The 19,586-nt window shown below is 40.4% G+C and overlaps 2 protein-coding genes across 6 annotated transcripts in view; one reads left to right on the top strand and one right to left on the bottom strand.

Annotated features, from left to right (window-relative positions):
- tpgs2 (tubulin polyglutamylase complex subunit 2) overlaps positions 1-1,034 on the bottom strand; it is a 40,008-nt gene extending 38,974 nt beyond the window's left edge. The window contains exon 1 of the mRNA XM_073064216.1: positions 799-1,034. Coding sequence (XP_072920317.1) covers positions 799-871 — 73 coding nt within the window. The 5' untranslated portion in view covers positions 872-1,034. The remainder of the gene's footprint in view (positions 1-798) is intronic.
- An 83-nt stretch (positions 1,035-1,117) lies between these two features.
- The window catches only part of kiaa1328 (KIAA1328 ortholog), a 134,739-nt gene continuing 116,270 nt past the window's right edge, over positions 1,118-19,586 (top strand). For 2 of the 5 annotated variants that reach the window (XM_073064217.1, XM_073064219.1), the window contains exons 1-6: positions 1,118-1,227; positions 2,444-2,479; positions 4,454-4,489; positions 9,454-9,602; positions 10,513-10,610; positions 18,636-18,751. In XM_073064217.1, coding sequence (XP_072920318.1) covers positions 1,179-1,227; positions 2,444-2,479; positions 4,454-4,489; positions 9,454-9,602; positions 10,513-10,610; positions 18,636-18,751 — 484 coding nt within the window. In that variant the 5' untranslated portion in view covers positions 1,118-1,178. The remainder of the gene's footprint in view (positions 1,228-2,443; positions 2,480-4,453; positions 4,490-9,453; positions 9,603-10,512; positions 10,611-18,635; positions 18,752-19,586) is intronic. The other 3 variants (XM_073064218.1, XM_073064220.1, XM_073064221.1) reach the window with 3 other exon arrangements.

Raw genomic sequence — 19,586 nt, forward strand, 5'->3', positions numbered from 1 at the left:
ACCGGCCTCACAGATATACTTCCTGTCTCTATTTCTCACAGGTAACCTATCTCACCTTGATCCGTTGAGCCAAAGCGCTCCTAATCTGTCTATCTCTACTCTGCGCCTGCTCTGTAAAGCTGTCTTCTTTTTAAACTCGCTGAACGACCTGATGAAAGGTCTTTGCCTGAAATGTTGACTGATTATTCATTTTGGTAGATGCTGCCTGACCTGCTGAGTTCCTCTAGCATTTTGTATGTTGCTCTGGATTTCCAGCATTTGCAAATTCTCATCATTATCCCATTGATCAATGATTATTTCATTGATTCTATTGTGTTTCTTTATACCAACTGTAAATGTTCACAAGAAAATAAATATCAAGGTAGTATATGGTGACATACATATACTTTGAAAATATATTTACATTGAACTTTGAACTTTCCACAGATGCAGCCTGCCTTCTTGCAGTAAAATATGTCACAATATATGAGAATGGAGGAATAGAACGCATTATGCTGATGTAACCTGAAGACAATTTACAGAAATCCGCAATACCTTTTAAGAGAAGAGGATTACTAAGGTAGGACATATTGCTTATATGTCTTTTCATCTTTTCAGCATCCACATTAAAAAAATCTTCACATCAATTTATCGCCTTAATAAAGAGCAATAAAGAAACTACAGGTGCTGAGGAGTGCCTCCCTAGGTTTTTTTTCCCCAGTCTTCCTTAACATTTATCATTGGAGCCCAGTTTCTTCCCGCCGGTGCGCCCGGTTCACCTGCTATTTTCCATGGTAACCATAATCACCCTGCACTCACCCAGTATCCTGGTTACACCTAATGTCAACCGGTCTACCAAGTCCTTCATATCCATCATTTTATCGTCTTCCATTCTGTTCCAGGGTACCTTTTCAAAACACTACCTCTCCGTGAGCACACATAAACGTGATCAAAACAAAAAGATTATAACGTAAACTTCCACATAAACCGCAACCTTTCCAGCGTCCTTATCCAAAGCCACTTCACCCGGGCACAGTTAATGCATGCGTCAATCCCACAGCACCATGGGAACTGTAGTTTCTCTCCTCCCGGTTTACAATGTGCGCGGACGGCAGAGCTCGTTGCGCCGTGACGTTCCCCGGCGGAAAGGGTGTGTGACTGTGACGGGCAGTGCAGGTTGGGAGTGGCGGTTGTTTAAGATGGCGAAACCTGGGAATCTGGTGAGTGAAGCTTTTTGGAGTAAAGATCGTATCCTTTTGGTGGGGTAGAGTATTACTCAGTTATTCCACTCTCCGCAATAAAAGACTTAAGTATGGAGTTTGAAAGTCAACTGACAGTCTATAATGTCTCTAACTTGTTAGTTGGTACTTGGAATTTTAGTAACTTTCTAACTCTTCTCTCTGCAGGGTACATTAATGTTGTAGGTAAATATACTTTGACTTTTAGGGTTATCATACTTTGTGCGTGTTTTGAACGCAGTGTCATTATTGCCTTCTTAATATAAAACAATTCGGAAAAACAGGAACAGCGATTTTGTTCAAAAGGAACTGCTGATGCTAAAATTCCATCTGTGGCTCGCTGGCGTTTTCTATACCCAGTCAATTGTTTTGCCTATATTTAAGAAAAGGCAATTTGTAAATTATATTTTGATATCAGTTATGCGAAGTTTAGATGTGGCTCGATGCTGAAGAGTTTATCATGCATTGTAAACAACGTAGTCCTTCGAGTCTACTTTGGGAAATTTATTGCTTATTATACCAAAACACTGTTTTCATGTTCTGATCTTTTCTGTATTGCTTATTACTGTCACCATTTGTCCTCACTAAATATAGTTTTGATCGGACAGTTATGGCAGGCTTTGATCCAGCAACTGGTGATTTTTTTCTCTCTCTTTTTCACCAGTCCAGGATGGTATCTAACTTGTAGGGAAACTTGAAAATAGTGATATTCCCATGCGCCCGTTGTCCTTGAGTGGTAGAGTTTGTATGTTTATGGTAGTTTAGATTTTCCCGTTGCCCAGCACTGGTTGCTCCTCCTTGAGGGCTTTTAAATGGCTTGTTTGAAACCACGAGTTCTTGAATATACTATCATGATGACATGACTTACACAGTGTGGATTTAATATTAAAAAAAAAGCACTTCAGACGATACTACTCAAGATGATTAAGCTGCAATACCAAGAGAGAATGTGGCTAATGATCTTTAAAGTTTTTCTGTTGTGCTTTCTATGCTCGTCAAGTCCTATAATAAAAGATTTCAATCTCACTAAGAATAGCTGGCCAGAAAATGGACTTTGCTCTCTGCCTTCAATATGGGCTGTTTCTGGGTATAAAAATGTGTCTGAAAACTCATTGATATTGTTTTGTAATAATTGAATTATGAATGATATGTTGGAGTCTTTGACTGTATCAAAAGCCTATGCTGTGCCTAGCACTCCTTGTTTTCTTTGACAGAATTGTATCTAGCTTCGGATGAAGAACAATCTGTAGTGGTTGTACCAGGTATGCCTTGGGAAATATTTTATAGTTTAAATATGTTCTATAAATTGATATTTAATCGTTCGCCAACATGTCTGATCCATATTGCATCCCAAAAGTCTACAAAATTTGTGTGAAAATAAGCTCAATAATATTAAATATTTGTTTATTCAGCCTTAGTAAAATGAAATGATTAATACATGTATGAGAATAATCTATTGCATTTTACTTTTGGGTTGTGACATCTTTATGCTTTGCAAGTAACATCTATTGTAAAGTTTATTGATATTAGTATCCAGTGACTTCTGTTTAGCCTAATTTCTGTCTTTCATAACTTAAACATGTTTTATTTTGCTTAAGAGGATCTCTTCTACTTCAGTTGTGGATGCTTTCTGACATTTATTTACAGAATGAGTTATTATTCATAATGCATTTTAGCTGTTCCAAAGTACAATAAAAACTTTTCGGTTTTCAGTTCAACTCACCTCAGTGGTTCTTGCTGATGATTTCAATCATGCCTACTTAAAAACAGTCCTGCCAAACTTCTACCAGCATGTCAACTCGTCAATCAGAGGAGAGAATATATTAGACCTGATTTATACCAATGTTCACTAGCCTCCAATGCTGACCTCTGCACCCTTCTTGGATAATCAGACCATACATCTATTTTGCTAATCCCTGCGAACAGTCCACTGGTTAAACGAGTCAAACTAGTATATCAGCTGTACAGGGCCCTGGTGAGACCCCACCTGGAGTATTGTGTGCAGTTTTGGTCTCCAAATTTGAGGAAAGACATTCTTGCTATTGAGGGAGTGCAGCGTAGGTTCACAAGGTTAATTCCCAGAATGGCGGGACGGTCATATGTTGAAAGATTGGAGAGACTGGGCTTGTATACACTGGAATTTAGAAGGATGAGAGGGGATCTGATTGAAACATATAAGATTATTAAGAGATTGGACACACTGGAGGCAGGAAGCATGTTCCTGCTGATGGGTGAGTCCAGAACTAGAGGCCACAGTTTAAGAATAAGGGGTAGGCCATTTAGAACAGAGATGCGGAAAAACTTTTTCACCCAGAGAGTGGTGGATATATGGAATGCTCTGCCCCAGAAGGCAGTGGAGGCCAAGTCTCTGGCTGCATTCAAGAGAGAGTTAGATAGAGCTCTTATAGATAGCGGGGTCAAGGGATATGGGGAGAGGGCAGGAACGGAGTACTGATTGTGTATGATCAGCCATGATCACAGTGAATGGTGGTGCTGGCTAGAAGGGCCGAATGGCCTACTCCTGCACCTACTGTCTATTGTCTATACAGGATGATCAGGATTTGGCCATGAGGTTCCACTTCTGCGCTGTAGGACTATTTTGAAAGCACGGACCGGAGCATATTCAAGGAGGCAGCTACCTACAATCATCACGTCAGCATTGATGAATATGCAGGATCAGTGACTGGCTACAAAGAAAAATGTTTTGAGGACATTACCGTGATTAAACGCTGCACTGCCAGGGCAAAGCAGAAACCATGGAGGGATTCATGCACTGCTTTGGGGGTCAGGATGTTGCCTTTGGAATGGGCTTTAAGATGACTAAGGACACATTCTGTGTCATCAGAAAGGCAGACGAGTGCACTCACAGAAATTTCACAGCCTCTTTTGTGTCACCAGGGGCATGTGGCGCTTGTGGCAAGGTATACAAACCATATCAGATTACAAGTCCACTCTGCACATCAGCAACAGTGACGCATCCTTTCCTGTTAGGCTGAATGCCTACTGTGGATGATGTGACACAATGAACGATGGAAAGCCCTCTCTCCCCCTGAGGAACAGGCACCCTGTCTGGCCACAACTGGAGTGAAGAGGATACTATTCAGGGTAAACCCACGCAAAGTGGTGGGGCCGGACAATATATCTGGTTGGGTGCTGAGGGATTGTGTGCTTCAGCAAACAAGTGGTCTTAATGGACATCTTTAACATTTGTTTGCAACTGTCAACTATCCCTACAGGCAGCCACCATCATTCCAGTGCCCAAGAAAACAATGGTAAGTAGCCTAAATGATCACAGCCCTAAAGCACTGACATCAAATAATGAAGTGCTTTGAGTGGCTGGAAATGGATCCGTATAACATCCCACTGCTTAGCTACATTATGTCTGCTGTTCAAACGGGTCTACCGATGATGCCTTACCTCAGCCCCCCACTCCTTCTTGTCCCACCTAGAAAACGATGCCTTTTGTGCCAGGTTTTTGTTCATCAGCTTGGTTTTTAACACAATCATCCCTTAGAAGCTGGTGGGAAAACTGTCCTCGCTAGGACTCAACCTCTCTAACTGGTTCTTGGATTTCTTGACAGCATGACCTGAGTCACTTTGAGTTAGCAGCAATATCTCAAGATTTGCTAGTGCTGTGTGGGGTGGGGTGGGGGGCAGGTTAAACTAGAGCTGCAGGGGGACAGGAACCCAAGTGCAGGAACAGTTAGTGGAGATGTTGTGGAGACATGTTGTTAATTCCTTAGACTCAGTCAGGAATCAAAGGACTGAGCTTAGTGCGACTAATTTTCTGAGCAGCATTTATTTTAATACAAGAAGTTTTGTAGGAAAGGCAGATGAGCTCAGAAAATGGATCATCACCTGGAATTAGATACTGTAGCCATTAGCGTAACTTGGTTGTAGGAGGAGCAGGACTGGTGCTCAGTATTCTGGGTTTCCATTGATTTAGACATGGCAGAGTGGAGGGATTAAAGGAGGAGGGATAGCATTACTAGTCAGGGAAAATGGCATGAATGTAGAAGACAGAGAAGATTTGCTAGAGGTATAGAAAATTGAAGTGTACAGATGGGGTAAATGCAGGCTTTTCCATTGAGGTTGTGTGGGACTACAGCTAGAGGTCATTAGTTAAGAGTGAAAGGTGAAATGTTTAAGGGGAACATGAGGGGAAGCTTCTTCATTCAGAAGGTCATGAGAGTGTGGAACAAGCTGCCAGTGCAAATGGTGCATGTGAGCTTGATTTCAACTTATAAGAGAAGTTTTGATAGATACATGGATGGCAGGGGTATTGAGGGCTACGGAGGCTGTTTAAATGGTTCAGCATGGACTAGATGGGCTGAAGGGTCTGCTTCTGTCCTGTACATTTCTATGACTCCATCACACTGAACAGTGGTATGCACCACCACCCCACCCCCAGGTCTGTGTGCTCAGCCCGCTGCTGACTAACGTCTGCACTGCCAGATCCAGTTCAAACTGCATCATTAAGTTCGCTGATGACACAACAGTGGTTGCCTCATCAGCGACAATGATGATTTGGTATACAGAGCAGAGGTAGAGAGGTTTGTCAAATGGTGTGAGGAGAATCTGAGTTTCAATGTGGACAAGACAAAAAAAATACTTGTGGACTTCAGGAGGTTGCTGGTTGACCACTCCATTGCCATGGAAAGAGTGAAGAACTCAAAGTTCCTTGGTGTGCACATAATGGATAATCTAACCTAGACCTACAACACCTCTTCATTAGTCAAAGGGGCACAGCAGCGTCTATACTTTCTGATGAGTTTGAGGCATCCAAAGTTCCCCACTCCTATTCTAAACATTTTTTTTTACAGGAGCACTATTGTACTTGTCTGGTACAGATGCTGCAAGGCCATGGACTGCAAGACACTACTACAGGGGGGGGGGGGGGGGTCACGGTCTCCCTCCCCACCCCCGTTTATGATATTTAGCAGGGTTGTATACAAAAGGCCCAATGCATTGTTGAGGATCTCTACCACCCAACCCCCATTCTCTTTGACCAGCTACCATCAAGAAGGGAGTATTGTAACATCAGGACTACCACTGCTAGACTTGGGAACAGCTACTTCCCTCAGGCTGTGAGAATACCCTGCCACCACTGAAGTCTCATCACTAGGACAATGAGCTGTTTGCCTATGCTTTACACTTGCCTTTTGAATTATATTTTGCTGAATGATTTGTGGCAACAGTTTGTTCTATATGCTGTGTGTGCACCGTGGTCTAGAGGAACATTGTTTGGTTGTCTATATTTGTATTCAGATGACAATAAGCTTAAGCTCTTGGGGAACTGACACCTCTCCTCTTTTGTGATGTATTGCAATGCTGCTGAGACCAGGGTGACCTAGTGCATGATTTGCAGGACTGTATGCAAGTAATGCAGTTAACAAAGCTAACAAAATATTCCTCAGTTGTTAGGGGCATTCAATTGAAAAAGAAAATGGCAAGTAGTGTAGATTTGGAGTCGGTTATATATGGCATTGATGAGACCAAATCTGAACATTGTGTATTGAATTGGTTTCCTTATTAATGAAGGATGTCAATGTATTGCCAGTAGGTCAGATTTTTTTTCAACTAAAACGTACGATGAATAGTTTGAGGAGAAATTCAGATATGCCAACTCTGTATCCACTGGAGGTTAGAAAAATGGGCAAGGATTTGAAATATTTGATTTTGAAGACTTATGACATGGTGAATGTGGGAAGATGATTCTCATAAGAGAAACCGGAACCAGGGAAACTAGGGACAAGAGTCTTTGGTACTCTCTTCCTCAAGATAGTGGAAATAGAGCCTTTGAATATTTTTAATTCAGAAATAAATTTTTGATTAGCAAGGTGCAGAAGGTTATTGCATACAAACTGCTGGTGCAGAGTTGGGGGTTAAAGTTGAACACTAGGCAATAATGCCTCATCTACAATTATTCTCAATGCTTGTGCCCTGCAAGGCTCGGTCCTTAGCTCTTTACTCCTTGTACACTCCTGACAGTGCAGTCGCATTCTGCTCTAACACCATCTACCTGTTGGCAAATGGTGCCACCATGTAGTGGCTGGATCACAGTGACTGGCTTCAACCAATTTTTATGATCCTGTCTACCTGTGACGCCACTTTCAAGAAATTATGGATCTGTATTCCCAGATCCTTCTGATTCTTAGCTTTCTGAGGAAGTTGAGGTGCTGGTGTGTTGGACCAGGACATGCTATTGGTGATGTTTACACCTCGGACTTTGAAGCCAACAGCCATTTCCACCTTGGTACCATTGATGCATGTAGAAGTGTGTCCATAACTATCTGTTTTGTTTTCTCAACATTGAAGGAAAGGTTGTTGTCTTGATTCTGTGCCACTAGGCTCTGCCTAATCAACATATCAACTCCTGCTTGAGGACTGACTCTGACCCGCTCCGGTTTGCCTACTTGTTGCAACAGATTAACAGCAGATGCAACTGGATACTCGATTTTCTACACTTTCAGACCTCAGTCAGTTCGGATTGACAACAACCTCTCCAGAATCACCATCAGTACAGATGCACCACAAGGCTGTGTGCTTAGCTCCCTGCTCTATTTGTTCCAATGCCGCATTTAAGTTTGCTAAAGATGCCACTGTCATTAGCTGAATCAAAGGTGGTGATGAATCAGCATGTAGGAGGGAGATTGAAAATCTAGCTAGGTGGTGCCACAATAGTTAACCTCATACTCAATATCAGCAAGACCAAGGAGTTAATCATTGACTACAGGAGGAGGAAGCCAGGGGTCTATGAGCTAGTCCTCGTCTAGGCAGCAGAGGTGGAGAGGATCAGCAACTTCAACTTCCTTGTGTCACCATTTCAGAGAAACTGTCCTGGGTCTAGCACACAAGTGCCCTTACGAAGAAAGTATGGAAGTGCCTGCACTGATTTTAGAAGTTTGTGAAGATTTGGCATGTCATCTAACCTTTGATAAACTTCTATAGATATATGGTGGAGAGTATATTGAGTGGTTGCCTCACAGCATGGTTTGGAAGCACCAAGGCTCTTGAATGGAAAAGGCTATGAAAAATAGTGCATACAGCCCAGTTCATCGTGGGTGAAACCCTCCCCACCATCGAGAACATTTATATGGAGTGCTATCACAGGAAAGCAGCATCCATCCTTAAGGACCTCCACCATTCAGGCCATGCTGTCTTCTTGTTGGTGCCACCTGGGAGATACAAGAGCCTCAGGGCCCATGTCACCAGGTTCAGGAATGGTTGTTACCCCCCCCCAACCATCAGACTCTTGAACCAAAAGGGATAATTTCACTTGCCTTCTCTCACCAGAACACTGAGCTGTTCCAATATCCTATGGACTCACTTTCAAGGACCCATCATCTTGTGTTGTCAATATTTATTGCTTATTTACTTATTATTATTTTGTTTTTTTAGTTGGCTTTTACACATTGGTTGTTTGTCCATGTTGTGTGTCTTTTATTGTATTTACTGTGAATGCCTGCAAGAAAATGAATATCAACATTGTATATAGTGACATAAATGTACTTTGATAATATACTTTGAACTTTGAAATTTGAAGTGAAGTGCTGCTAGAGTTGGTTGCTGTCAGAGTTCATTTATTTGCATAATATTCTGGAGGGGAGTAAACAGTTGGCTTTTCAGGCAGAGACCTTAATTAAGACTGGAAAGGAAGGGGGCAGAATAAGAAGGTGGGGGAGGGAAAGGAGTACAAGCTGGTGGATAAGTGAAACCATGTGAGAATAAAGGATGGTGGGGTGATGAAGTTGGGAGTGATGGAGGTGAAGAGGCAAGGGGCTGACAAAGAAGGAATCTGGTCATTGATGACATTGGGCTATGGAAGAAAGGGAAAGCAGAGGGGCACCAGATGTAGGTGGTGGGCAGTTGAGCAGAACAAAAGGGGTGAGATGGGATCCAGAATGGGGAATGGAAAAAGAAAGGAGGAAGTAGGAGAAATTACCAGAAGTTAGAGAAAACTGTGTTCATGCCATCAGGTTGGAGGGTACCCAGATGGAATATAAGGTGTTGCTCCTCCAATTTCGGTGTGGTTTTATTATGGCAGGCCATTATAAGACATGTTCGAATTCAAATGAGTGGCCATAGGATATCCTGCCTTTTGCAGTGGACAGAGTCAAGGTGCTCAGAATGATATTGCTGGTGTTTCCTGCATCTTATTTTAAAAGGTAATTTATTTATCTACATGCTGATTATCTGTAGGACCTCTTTACAAAATGTTTATTGCATTTATTAGGATTGTTGATGGAAGGAAATGTCAGATCTGAAACAAATGTGAAATGCTGCAAAATTCAAGAAGTTAGAGCAAAGCCCACACAAAATACTGATTTCATTTTTGTGAATCCTATGAAGACTAGACCTGTAAAGCTATCCATGTCAAATGAGGTAAACTTCTGTAATTTTATTGCATTCTGTAAACAATTGAAGATTATGTCCTTGTATAATATTTTGTGCTGTAAAGTATGCTCTAAATAAGGAAATTGGAGTCATGTAACTGACCGCAGTAATCATGGAGTCTTTAATTTGATTTGCCTAGTCTTATGTGTAGATTAATTCTACAGTGCAGAAAATAAGTTACTGAAATGTATGTAAGAATGCATTATGGATCAGTATAACAAAGAACCGAAAGAAGGACTGGTTATGTTAGATTAAAGATTATTTAATGTCATTTGCTGTACACAAGTGTAAAGAATAAAATAGTCATTGTCCATCCAATGAAGCACGACCCCCCTCTGCCCAAAAAAGATAAAGAACAACAATGAAAAGACCAATAACAGAAATACCTAATAATTTATATACATGGGTAAGTCACACCTAGAGTACTGTATAAAGTTCTGGTCTCCTTACTACTTTTTAAATATAAGTATATATTTGCAGTAGAGTGAGCAAAAATTGACCAGACTGATTGCTGGAATGGTAGATCTTTCATTTGGGGAGGGGATTATTTTAAATTTAAATTTCATCTTGCACTTGTGCCACTGACTTCTGCAAGTAGAATTATCTTTATTAAATTTATATGTGGTTTTTGAGCTTGTTCTCCCCTCCCAGGTTTGTTTCCATTTGTCTCATCAAATTATTTTTGTGGAGAAATAAAGGCATCACAGGAAACTGAGTTCTTGACTATACTGGATTTAATGTGGACCACATAGCAAATTGAATTTTTAGAATAAAAGTTAGGAAGTAACATTTGGATATGAGAATCCCATGGGTCTAATATGGAGTTGAAGGGAAAGATGGAGGGGGGCATTAGGATGGAAGAAATGTAACACATTTTTTGGTGTTTTGTCCTAACAAGGTTATTAAGGAGAAGCAGGGGTCCAAGACTGCATCTTTGAAGGACCTCTGCCCAGAGGACAAGAGGCGCATTGCTAACCTAATCAAGGAACTTGCAAGGTGAGTTTCACAATTTTCAGTTTATCTTGGTGTCCACGTTATCTCCATGTTCCGATCCATTTCCCCCAGATTCTGTTATTCCATCACCACCACCGTCAGCCCATTCCACGCACCCACCACTCTCTGCGTAAAAAAGACAACAATAAACAACATCTTACCCCTGACACCTCTTCTGTACCTGCTTCCAAGGATCTTAAAACTATGCTGTCTTGTGTTAGCCATTTCAGCCCTGGGGAAAAGCCTCTGTCTGTCCACACGATCAATGCCTCTCATTATCTTGTACACCTCTATCAGGTCACCTCTCATCCTCTGTTCCTCCAAGGAGAAAAGACTGAGTTCACTCAACCTGTTTTCTTAAGGCATGCTCCAATCCAGGCAACATCCTTGTAAATCTCCTCTGCACCCTTTCTATAATTTCCATGTCCTTCCTGTAGCGAGGCAACCAGAACTGAGCACAGTACTCCACGTGGGGTCTGACCAGGGTCCTATATAGCTGCAACATTACCTCTCAGCTCTTAAACTCAATCCCACGGTTGATGAAGGCCAATGCACTGTATGCCTTCTTAACCACAGAGTCAATATTGTCTAAGCTTTTAATATCAAATGTACTATTTAAGGAATTTTTCCTTTGTTAGGTGTTCTCGTAGTACTTCTTCTGGATAGCTCATTGTATTTAGAGTTTTAATTGAAATCTAATGGCATTTTTATGCTAAAGAAAATGCCTGATTTGAATAGCAGTTTATTGTAACTGGTTACATAGAAAATCTACAGCACAATACAAGCCTTTCGGCCCACAAAGTTGTGCCGAACATGTCCATACCTTAGAAATTACTAGGCTTACCTATAGCCCTCTATTTTTCTAAGCTCCATATACCTATCCAAAAGTCTCTTAAAAGACCCTATCGTATCCGCCTCCACCACCGATGCTGGCAGCCCATTCCACACGGCCACCACTCACTGCGTTTTTTTAAAAAAAAACAAACTTACCCCTGACATCTCCTCTGTACTTACTCCCCAGCACCTTAAACCTGTGTCCTCTTGTGGCAACCATTTCAGTCCTGGGAAAAAGCCTCTGACTATCCACATGATCACTGCCTCTCATCTTACAAAATTGATTTATCAGACCTTATCCCAGTAAATTGTGTACTAATTTTCTTAAAAGCATATTCATAGAAGAATATAACTAATCTGAAGAGGCTTGGTTTTAAGTTGGTATAAATAGAGCTTATTAGATGCCAACACAAATCAGTAGTAGTTAGTATAGGATATAACATGATGTCAGAAGACCAAACCAGTTGATTCTCCAAGATATGTGAACAGTCTGGTGCTATGTAATCTAATTTTTATGGCTTCAGATTGTACAGCAAAACTCCAACCTGAGGACTTTGGTATTAGATTGGCAGATTCTCCAGATTACTACAGGCTACTCATTACACCAACATACTTTGCTCTCTTTTTTGTATAAGTTGCACAGTGTTATAACATTTTGCATTGAGTTTAAAGGAGTGGGAAACTGAGCCCCGGTAAGTTTAAAGACAACACACTTTACTCTGGCTGCATAACTAGCAACCTTCCCAGTAATATGTGGCTGACCGAAGGCCTGTGGGTAATAGACTTCATAAATGAATTCATGAATGAAGCAAATGTCTAATGAATATTGGATTTTTGGAATTTTATGTATTGTGTTTTGTACCACTATGATTGTGCTCTGTTTTGAAAATTAATTTATTTTGATCTTGAGAATTATTTTTAAAAAGTCTTTGCATACACTGCTATGTTGTGAGAGGTATGAGAAGAGTAGATAACCTGACTGGATAAGGAACTGGAACACAAAAGTCCAGTTCAAGATAAGGGGCTGTTATCTGTCTAGTTTTGAAGTGTTAAACTAGTATTTGGAAAAGATGAAGCTACTTCAGAGATCGTAAAGCAGATAAATGGCAATAGAGTAGGAGCTCAAAGAATTTATTATTTCAGTAAACTGTTGTCAGTATGGGAAAATGAGTGGAGAAGAGATGCACAGATAAATGATGCTGGTCATCTTTCTTAATTCGTGGTTAAATTTGGAAAGCACAGCTGTGTTGGAAAGATTGATTGCCTACAAATTTTGATGACCCAGGCAATAACTGAGGATCTGAAATTAGGATTACCTAAAGGAGTATAAACTAGAATAGTGATCTGTTATAGTGGTAACTGCAGTGATGGTTTTGTTCTGAATAAATACCATATTTTAAGGGAAATTAAGTTTGTGATACATCCCTAATTCTGCTGTAATATCTTAATGTTTTGATCCTAATTCTCTAAAACCATAGCAGCTCCTAAACCTATGCCAAAATCTCTGTCTGGCCATAATTTATCCTAGCTACTCAAATTTAACATCCTTCACACTCTCCAGTTGCTGGGCACGAGTACATTCCTTTTAAGAAATAGACCATTTTGCCTGGACTAGACAAACAGTAGAATGTATAAACACAATTGGAATTGCACTGGGAGACTGAAGATGGCCAAATCAAAGTGCAAATGAGCTTTCTAATTTTAAGAATAACCAACAGAAGAGGTAGTTGCCCTGTTGTCCACAAACTGCAATTCTGACTTTTTGGAAGTTGCCATACAAAATTTCAATGTAATCTACATTTTGGAATTTGCACGTTCTTGCTTTGATCTTTGTGGGCTTCTCCTGATCAATGTCGTATGAAATGGTGATTTGGTGAGTGGGGGGGGGGGGGGTGCAGGGTTGCTGGTGTGGTTGGGGATTAGGCTGTTGCTGGTAGCATTTCTTGTGTATTAAAGCAGGAGGGAAAAAAAAGCTTCACAGAAATAGAACTTGGAAGTGGGAGCATTTTGTCAAATATACAGTTAACTAAGTCTTTTATTTAAATAAAAATCGTAGAAATGTTGCCATTTGGAATTACTAATCTTTTATTTGTTGGTATTTCCTTTATTGACTTGAATTTTGTGAAACAAAATAATAATCAAGAGTAAAGGCCAGAAGCAAAAGCTATCAGGGTCACTTAGTATAGCATGTTTAGTGGAGCAGATTTAGGCCAGTTGGCCCATCTAATCTGCTCTGCCATTTCATCATGGCTGATCCAACTTTTCCTCTCAGCCGCTATCTCCTGCCTTCTCTCTGTATTCCTTCATGTCCTGACCAATAAGGAATCTATCAAGCTCTGCCTTATATATACATAAAGACTTAGCCTCCACAGCTGGTTGTTGTAAAGAATTCCACAGATTTACCACGTTCTGGCTAAAGAAATTCCTCCTTATCTCTGTTCTATAAGGACACTCCTCTATTCTGAGACTGTATCCTCTGGTCTTAGATTCGCTCACCAAAGAAGACATCCTCTCCACATCCACTCTATCAAGGCCTTTCATCATTTGATATGTTTCAGTGAGGTCACCCTTCATTTTTCTGAATTCTAGTGAATACAGGCCCAGAGCCATCAAATGCTCTTCATATGATAGCCATTCAATCCTGGAAACATTTTCATGAACCTCTTTGAACCCTGTCCAGTTTCAGCACTCCCTTTCTAAGATGAGAGGCCCAAAACTGCTCACAATACTCCAAGTGAGGCCTGGCCAGTGTTTTATAAAGTCTCAACATTACATCTTTGCTTTTCTTTCTAGTCCTCATGAAATGAATGCTAACATCATATTTGCCTTCCTCACCGCTGACTCTACCTGCAAGTTAACCTTTAGAGAATCTTGCACGAGGATTCCCAAGTCCCTTTGCAACACTTTTTAAAATTTGCTCCCCGTTTAGAAAATAGTCTATTCCTTTATTCTGTCCAAAGCGCATGACCATGTACACTATATTACATCTGCCATTTCTTTGCTCGTTGCCGTAATCTGTTTAAGTCCTTCTGCAGTCTCCCTGCTTGCTCAACACTACCAGCCCCACCATTGGTCTTCGAATCGTCTGCAAACTTGGCCACAAAGCCCTCAATTCCGTCACCAAAATTATTAAATTTATAATGTGAAAAGAGCTCCCAAAACTGACCCCTGAGGAACACACCAATCACTTGCAGCCAAGCAGAAAATGTCCCCTTTATTCCCAAACTTTATCTCTTGCCTGTCAGCAAATCTTTTATTCATGCCAATATCTTTCCTGTATCAGGATGGGCTTCATGTGCAGAACCTTGTCAATGGCCTACTGAAAATTAAAGTACACAACATCCACTGGCTCTCCAATATCCATCCTGCTTGTTATTTCCTCAAAGAATTTCAACAAATTTGTCAAATAAGATTTTCCCTTAAGGATCCCATCCTGACTTTGGCCTATTTTATCATGTAACTCCAAGTATTTCAAAACTACTTCCTTAATGGACTCCAACATCTTCTCAACCACTGGCCTATAGTTCCAATTCTGCTGCCTCCTTCTCTCCTTAAAGACTGGAATGACATTTTCTAGTCCTCCGGAACCATTCCAGGATTTAGTGATTCTTGAAAGATCATTACTTATGCCATGAGGAATGCCATAAAGATGGCATGAGGAATGAGATGTGATTTGCTGACTTATTTCACTATTTAATGTACATGTGATTAATAAATCTAATCTTACCTCCTTTATCATGTGCAACTTCAGAATTTGCCAATACAACAAGAATCTTTTAATTTTGGATATAGGAAATATGGATCAATGTAACATTTAATATCCAAAGTATGGTGTCACAAATTTGTTGAAGACATGATTGACTAGGATATCTTTTTGTATCTCACTTGGTCATAACATTGATTTAAAAAAAAAAATTGCTTCTGTGAATCATTCTCTTTCCTGTCGCTCATTTCCTCATTTGTCTGTTAAGCTAATTTACTGCTATTCTTCCAGTTTTTACTCTCCCACTTTTACTTCTTGCAGTTTTCTACTTCTGGTATCTTTTATACTGTTTATATTCTTTTACCCTTTCTTTACTATTGCCACTGTAATGCTCTTCCCTTGGACAACGTTGGTGGCGTGGAGCGGGGAAACTTGCAGCTTGGGCAACTGACGGTCTTCCATTAAAAAAAAACCTTGCCCAGACTTATGCCCTGGAAGCTTTCCAAGGTGCAAATCCATGGTCTGTCGAGACTAACGGAGGCCTACACTACACTATTGCCACTTCAGGTTATAATGAACAATTCAATAAGTTTGCAAGGGTTTTTTTTTTTTTGGAATGTATCAGTCATTTTGCTGGAATGGGGGAGGGAGGAGTGGCTGCGAGAAGTAGAGGTGTATGGTGAAATCCAGTGGTCTTGAGCCAGGGTATTACTCAGGTTGTGGAATAATTTGCCTTGTTGAACCACCCATTGGATCATTTTAGTATTGTATCTGTAGGGCTTTGGAAGCACTTGCATTAAAACCAGAATCCAAAAATTGTCAGTCTGGGGGGGGGGGGGGGGGGGGGGAGGAAATTATAAGTTTTGTGCACTGTCATTTAACATTCTTATTTGAAGTGAACCTTATTGGATGAACTTAATTGAGTTTTTTGAAGTAATGTTGTGATAACCTGGACTTGAAAATAAAGAATGCAGTTTAAACAAAAAATTTACATTTCCCAAATGGTAATGGGCAGGTACTGGTGAATTAGCACTAGCAAATGGGTAAGATTAATTAAAGTGAAAAGATTTGAAGTGATATATTTGAAAGGTTAATGTCAGAAATGTATACAATATACAACCTGAAATGCTTTTTCTTCGTAACTATCCACGAAAACAGATGAGTGTCCCTGAAGAATGAACAATTGTTAAGTGTTAGAACCCCAAAATCCCCCCCCCCCCCAGCTCCAGTGTGTAATTGGAAGCAAGCAACAATCCCCTCTTCCCCCACCGGCAAAAAAAAAACCCATCGACACCCACCACCAAGCACTCGAGCATGAGCAAGGCAACAGCAAAGACACAGACTTGCAGTATTCCAAAGACTACTTGTTCACTCGGTATTCGACATACCACAGGCTCTCTCTCTCCCTACTAAGGGAGAAAGAGGTGTCTCTGTTTTCACAGCAAGAACTGAGACATAACAAACAACTCACTGGTTTACAATGTTAAAAGTGTCGTTTCCCCCCCCCGAGCTCTGTGCCCAAAGATCTCGAGTCTCTGGGCCACAGCCTTAAATCTTCCATCTCCCACGACACACTAATCTTCTGCTTGGACACCGACCTCCGATTTTTCTCCCCCCCAGTCTCCAGAGCCACAAAACTCGGTCCTTCAAAGGTGAGCAGAGCTCTTAGGCCAAGCCCTTGGCATGCTGAACAATAGCCAGTTATGTAACCCCAAGAGTGAGTCCCATTCCCACAAAGAACCGTAGTCTGTGCGCAGCTCCAGGTCAGGGTCTTCAAAAAAACCCTGAAAGAGCAAAATAGAGATATTAAAGATGGAAATAGAGTTGTTTCTGAAGATGCAAGCAAAGGAGGCACCGTTAGGTGCCATTAACCCTCTTAAGCTCTGCCTTTTATGAAGAATGACATACAAAAGTCAGTTCTAACATTTGTATAGAAGCGAATTTTCATGTATATAAAGATGGCAGGGCAAATTGATAACATTGTTAAAACGTAATGGTCCCTTGGCTTTATAGCTAGGTGGAAGATTTATGCATTATAAATTATTAAGCTGAAGTGCCTGTTCGGATACTTAAGTCTTTGATACTTAAGTGACTTACAGAATGATAAAGTTCAAAATAAAATTTATCAGAGTATATATATGTCACCACATATAACCCTGAGATTCTTTGTCTGTGGGCACACTTAGCAAATCTATAGAACAATATCTGTAAACTGTAACCAGCAGGAACTGTTATCTGAACAAACTGTGCAAATCCAGATATAGATAAATAGCAATAAATAACGAGCATGAAATAACAATATAACAGAGTCCTTAAATGAGTGTAGCTATCCTCTTTTGTCCAAGAGCCTGATGGTTGAGGGGTAGTAACTGTTCTTGAACCTGGTGGTGTGAGTCCTGAGGCGCATGTACCTTCTACCTGATGTCAGTAACAAGAAAAGAGCATGGCCTGGGTGGTGTGAATCTTTGACAGATGCTACTTTTCTGTGGCAGCGTTTTGTGTAGGTGTGCTCAATGGTTGGGAGGGTTTTACCTGTGATGTACTGGGTTGAATCCACTACCTTTGTAGGAGTTCCTGTTCAAAGGTATTGGTGTTCCCATACCAGTCCGTAATGCAGCCAGTGCGTACACTTTCCACCACTCATCTGAAGAAGTTTGTCAAGGTTTTCGATGACGTGCTGACCTCCACAGACTCCTGAGGAAGTAGAGGTGCTGTGGTGCTTTCTTTGCAATGATATTTATATGATGGGTCCAGGACCGGTTCTCTGAGACGGTGATACTGGGAATTTAAAGTTACTGGCCCTCACCACCTCCGATCCTCTGATGATTGCTGGCTCCTTTACCTTGGTTTCCCTTTCCTGAATTCTACAATCTTATCAGGGATGAGGGAATCAGTTTCTGTAGGAAAGTTGGAGAAGATGAGGTTGTGCAACTATTATTTACTTATTTGCAAATTTTGTCTTTATTGCATTGGTTGGTTGTCAGTATTGACAGGAATAATTTTTCATAAATTCTATTCTATTTCTCTATTCTGCTGTGACTGCAAGAAAATGAATCTCTGGGTGGTATACGGTGACATACTGTATATGTATTTTGATAAATTTATTAAAGATTGTGGGTAGATTTAATAGTGGTCAAAATTATGAAAACATTTAATATAATTGATATAAACAATTTCAACTGAGATAAAAGTTAGACATCTAAGTCAATTGACAAAGTATCAGAGGGAAAATGAGAACTTTTAAAGTGATTCATCTGCTGAATGGGGGAGTTCCTAGTAAAGACAGTATTTGTCCAGTTGTACATAATTTTTTTTAGTTTATCAAAAGTTGAGACAAGTTTGCATCTTAAATAACTAATTGTAGTAGATTGCACTTTTCAGGAATAGGTGATTGGTTTTAACAAACGTTGAGCAGATTACATAAATAAAAACCCAGTGCTGGAAAGTCATTTTGGTTAAAATCCTATTTGTTTATATGCTTTCATGTGTAGAGTAAGTGAAGAGAAAGAAGAAACAAAGGAGCGATTAAAGGCTGAACAAGAATCATTTGAGAAGAAAATCAAAGAGCTGGAGGATCAAAATAACCTCATTGTGACCGAACGGGAAGATATCCTTAAGTGGTTTAATCGTTTTGAATTTATGAATATTGTGTTCCAAAATGAGCAGAATATATCTGTATTTTATATATTTGATATAAATAGACCTAATTTAAGAAATATTGGATGATATACAAGAGCTGCTGGTTTTAAAAATTAAGAAGTTCTGAAAATTTGATATGTTTTTAAAAATTCAGACTGCACTGGAATATGGTGAGCAGTTGGTACTTGTCTAAGAAAGGATGTGCTGGCACTAGAGAGGGTACATGGGAATGATCTCAGGAATGAAAGGATTAATGCAGGCAGAGTGTTTGATGGCTCTGGTCTGTATTCACTGGAGTTTAGCAGGATGGGGTGGGGAGAGATCTCATTGAAACCCATTGAATACTGAAAGGGCTAGATAGAGTAGATGTGGAGACAATGTTTCTTATAGTGGGGGAGTCTGGCACCAGAGGGCACATCCTCAGAATATGACATCCCTTTAGAACAGAGAGGAGGAGGAATTTCTTTATCCAGCAGGTGGTGAATCTGTGGAATTTATTGCTACAGTTGGCTATGAAGGCCAGCTCGTTGGGTATATTTAAAGTGAAGGTTGATAGGTTCTTGATTAGTATGAGTGTCGGAGATTATGGGGAGAAGCAGAAGAATGGAGTTGAGGGGATAATAAATCAGCCATGATAGAATGGTGGAGCAGACTCAATGGGCCAGATGGCCAAATTCTGCTCCTATGTCTAATGGTTTAACTCAAAGGCTCAATGACGTGTATCCCAGATAGCAATGGTAGACATGCATGGAGAATGCTGGGAATTTGACAGAAATTTTAAAATCATTTCTGGCCTATATTTT

Source organism: Hemitrygon akajei, chromosome 13, assembly GCF_048418815.1.
Source record: "Hemitrygon akajei chromosome 13, sHemAka1.3, whole genome shotgun sequence".
Classification (NCBI taxonomy): domain Eukaryota; kingdom Metazoa; phylum Chordata; class Chondrichthyes; order Myliobatiformes; family Dasyatidae; genus Hemitrygon; species Hemitrygon akajei.